This window comes from Denticeps clupeoides, unplaced genomic scaffold (assembly GCF_900700375.1).
Source record: "Denticeps clupeoides unplaced genomic scaffold, fDenClu1.1, whole genome shotgun sequence".
NCBI lineage: Eukaryota > Metazoa > Chordata > Actinopteri > Clupeiformes > Denticipitidae > Denticeps > Denticeps clupeoides.
Genome location: NW_021630121.1, coordinates 20,881 through 25,302, shown reverse-complemented (window position 1 = coordinate 25,302; position 4,422 = coordinate 20,881). Strand labels below are relative to the sequence as shown.

General features: G+C 49.3%; 1 protein-coding gene across 1 annotated transcript in view; it reads right to left on the bottom strand.

Annotated features, from left to right (window-relative positions):
• sgk1 (serum/glucocorticoid regulated kinase 1) overlaps positions 1–1,189 on the bottom strand; it is a 14,014-nt gene extending 12,825 nt beyond the window's left edge. Inside the window, exons 1-2 of the mRNA XM_028969361.1 lie at positions 905–1,189; positions 695–819 (exon numbers count right to left, since the gene is read on the bottom strand). Coding sequence (XP_028825194.1) covers positions 695–772 — 78 coding nt within the window. The 5' untranslated portion in view covers positions 773–819; positions 905–1,189. The remainder of the gene's footprint in view (positions 1–694; positions 820–904) is intronic.
• Between the last annotated feature and the right edge of the window lie 3,233 nt (positions 1,190–4,422).

Genomic DNA, 4,422 nt, shown 5'->3' with positions numbered 1-4,422 from the left:
TCTGGTAAATGCTGTAAATGTAAAATGTACTGCCCCAGGTTTTAACCAAATAAAGCGCCTCACACACCAACCGGACATCGGAACAGCCGGACATCAGCTGGAAGGATGAAGCGTTGAGAAATAAACCGTTGTGATCCGCGTAAACCCTGGACCGTGAAGCGCTGCGCGGAAAACAGAGTGACTCTGCTGTGGCGGGACATCGCGATTTTCCTCCCAAGATGACGTCACGATGTAGACGGCCGCCAGTCATGATACCCCGATCTCTGCTCCCAAACTGTCAAAACTGGAGCATGTCACGCATTAAGGGTGACGCGATAGTGACTCTGTCACCATCGATCAACTATTGATCAATATAGGCCCAGCCCTGCAAACACAGTCACATGGTTTAATGTCTGATTCACGATGGGGCATCAAGTCCAGACCAGAACCTTCAGCTCATTCAGCTCCTGTCCGTCTTCAGGTCACGGTGACGTCCCACGTGAGGTGACAGGAGGGACCACCGACAGACGGCGGGACAGAGTCAAACCCACTAGCCAATGGCTGACCAGCACACACACACCAACAACAGGTCAGCACCCTGCACCCTTCATACGATTCCTCGCTCTGAGACATCTTCAACTCCCTGTGCCGAATCCTGGTTGGCCGATCGTGGCACCTGCTGCCCCAGTAAACACACACACACACACACACACACCTTTCTCTTGACGAACTGGAAGGCGGAGCACTTTTTGAAGGAGAAGGCCGGTTTTTCCATGCTGTGCTCCAGCCGCATGGCCTCAGCCAGTCCGGAACGTTCCGTGGAGCCCAGCGTGCCCGATGCTGCAGAGAGAGGGGAGGGAGCAGAAACCTAAGTGTCTGTGTGTGTGTGTGTGTGTGTGTGTGTGTGTGTGTGTGTGTGTGCTACCTTCGCTCCTGCTGCTGATCCTTTTGACTGTGACACTCTGGATCGTCCAGCGAGGTTCCGATGACGTCACCGGTTCTGATGATGATGAAGGTTCCGATGATGTCGGCTCACACTGCAGCAGAGCTGTCAGCGCAACACGCTTTAGACTTGTGTGTGTGTGTATATGTGTGTGTGTGTGTGTGTACGTGTGCACCCTTCTTCTCTCCTTTCTCCTCTGTACCTCAGACCGCTCAGTACAGATCCCCGCTTCCTCGCTCGCGTTCTTACATCACACTCCTCCTCCCCCTCCTCCCTCGTTTCTCTGCTTCACTTCGTTCCTGCTGCCACTCGGCCACTCTCTCGCCCTCTCTCTCTCCTTCACGCTCTCTCTCCCTCTCCCTCTCATATCCTCTCTCTCCCTCTCTCTTTCTCACTCTCTCTCTCTCCCTCTCTGAGTGACTGTGAATGAAAGAGAAACACAGACAGAAGGAGGAGAGCAAGCAACAGATGATGGATAAGAGGGGTGTGTTCAGCCTGACCATTCCTCACCATGGTCTGTCACCAAACACACACACACACACACACACACACAGAGTGTATGTCCCTGTCCTTTGGACGGATTCTCCCTCACTCATTCACACACACCAGTGGTGAAGCACCATGGCTCAGGGTCTCAATGAGTGGATGATAGAGGTTCTGGGGGCGGAGCTTAAGGCGGGTGCGGGTGGGACAACCTTTCGTCTTTCACGCAACTAGAAAATTTTGACAATGAAACACATTCACCGGAGAACTGGCCGCTTAGAACACAGCTCACACAGCACAGAGGCTGGTGTCTGATTGGTCACCTGTCCACCTGCCCTTATTCCCATTATCCAATCACAGCTCAGTGTTCGTGGCTGGGCCAATGAGGTGCAATGGAACGCAGCTGGTAACAGATTCGGCGACCTGTGAAAACAGCAGCTGTGATCTCACCAATGTTTCTCTCTCTCACTCTCGCACACTCACATCATGACGTGCTTCATGTTCTGGATGCATCACTAGGAATCAACGTACAAATCCATGAATTCAATTTTTATCTTTCACCTATTTAACTTAATGATTGATTTTCTGCAGAGAACTGTGTGTGTGTGTGTGTGTGTGTGTGTGTGAGGTTGAACAGGGGATGAGGTCATTTCTGGAAGGTTCCCTTGTTCTGCTCTGCAGTCAAATTCACCACAGGAAACACAGATCCAGCACTTCCTCTCCTCTCCCCTCCACTCCTCTGCTAAAGGGATAGAGAATATGGGACAGGATAATACCGGGATAGAGAATGTGAGACAGGGTGATAAATGAATTGAGAGGGTGAAACAGGCTGATAAGGGGGATAGAAAGACTGAAACAGGGTGATAAAGGGATTCAGAGGGTGAAACTGGGTGATAAAGAAATAGTGATAGTGAGACAGGGTGATCAAGGTATAGAGTCTGAAACAGGGTAATAAAGGAATTGAGAGGGTGGGACCAGGTGATATTGGGATAGAGAGGGTGAGACAGGGTGATAAAAGGATTGAAAGGGTGGGACCGGGTGATATTGGGATAGAGAAGGTGAGACAGGGTGATAAAAGTATTGAAAGGGTGGGACCGGGTGATATTGGGATAGAGAAGGTGAGACAGGGTGATAAAGGGATTGAAATGGTGGGGCAGGATGATAAAGAAATAGAGATGGTGAGACAGGGTGATAAAGGAATTGAGACAGTGGGACCGGGTGATATTGGGACAGAGAAGGTGAGCTAGGGTGATAAAAGGATTGAAAGGCAGGGTGATAAAGGTATAGCGAGTCTGAAACAGGCTAATAAAGGAATTGAGAGGGTGGGACAGGATGATAAAGAGAAAGAAGGTGAGACAGGGTGATAAAGAGAGAGAGAAGGTGAGACAGGGTGATAGAGAGGCTCAGACAGGGTAATGAAGGAATTAAGAGGGTGGGACCTGGTGATTTAGGGATAGAAAAGGTGAGATAGGGTGATAAAGGGATAGAGAGTCTGAGACAGGGTGATAAAGGGATAGAGAGTCTGAGACAGGGTGATAAAGGGATGGAGAAGGATGGATGGTCTGTGTGACTCTGGGGAGGACTTCTGTCTTCAGAAATGTGAGGCCCGATTCTGCTTGTTAGAACATGTGACTTTGAGTAAAGACACACTGAGGAAGCACAAGAACCTGAAACCAACCCCACACTCAAACCCACACACTCACACACACACACTCACACTTGTCCTGATATAAGGACATTTGATCGGTTGGCTTGCATGATTATGTGTGTTTTGTTTTTGGGGGGTGGTAGAAAGCGAGGGAGGATTCGGATTGTCTGCATTTTGGACCTGCTGTGTGAGTGTGTACTGCGGTTAGGTTGGGGAATGGGTCCTCGCAACGTCAGTTCTGACAAGGCTGCTTTGGTGGAGCAGTGAAGTCTGACGTGAGAAGGCAGCACTTTTTCTTGGTGAAGCCCACCTCTGTATGAACGCAGCGTAAAGTAGGTCAACATTAGAGATTCTGAACACAGCGCACGGAACCCCCTCCTAAAGCAGAGCAGGGAACGTTCAGGGCGGGAAGCTGCGGTTCTGCCAACAGCTATTCCAGCTCAGCCCGGGTTTTAGCTGAAGATCTCACATGCTGCTGCTGCTCCAAACCCCAGGGAGGAAGGAAGGGAACCAGGCGCATGTTCCTCTTGACCATCCTTACGTCTCGCCTTGTCAACGGAAGAACCACAATGTCGAGAACCACATTGAGCTGTAAAACTACAGGAACGTGCTAATGTGCTTATTCTGGAGACCACGTGTGGAAAGATAAGTCACTTCAGACACTAGATTCATGGTTCTCTTGTCTAGTATTGGACAAGATGATGATGATGATGATGGTGAATATTCTGTTTTACCTACTTGTCTATCTTGTGTATTGTCTGTAATTCAGATCTTCATGTTGGCATTCCTCGTCTCTCAGAGTGGACATTCCATTCACAGTACAGTCACACGAGACAGATAATAAGTTCAAATCTTTACTTTCTAGATGCGAATAGCTGGTTGCCATGGTCACCTCTGCCAGCTTCGGCTTAGTGCACAGTGACTAAACTATAGCATCAGTTATGGGTTCAGACCAACATCCAATGTGGGAGTCACACACACACACACACACACACACACACAGTGTAACACAACCGATACGACAACATTCATACACACGCAGAATAAGGTACCGAGTGGAGATGGACAGTGGTCCTGCACGGACAGATTAATTATAAGACCCTGATGTACATCAAAGCACAAGCTAAACCAGCTACAGCACGAGTCTACTGACAGCCGAGAAGACAGCGGCGGTGTTCTGGGAGGTAACGTGTATGAAAGACATGGGACCAGACTGTGATGCTGGACGACTGGGTCAGAACATCTTCCTGCAATGTAGGGCGTAGAACCAACCGGGCCAGTGTGAAAATGTGTAAAACTGCAGAGCATTGTGTTTAAAACACTCACTCATCTGATGTTACCTGCATGAAAGAGGCATGATGGCACAATA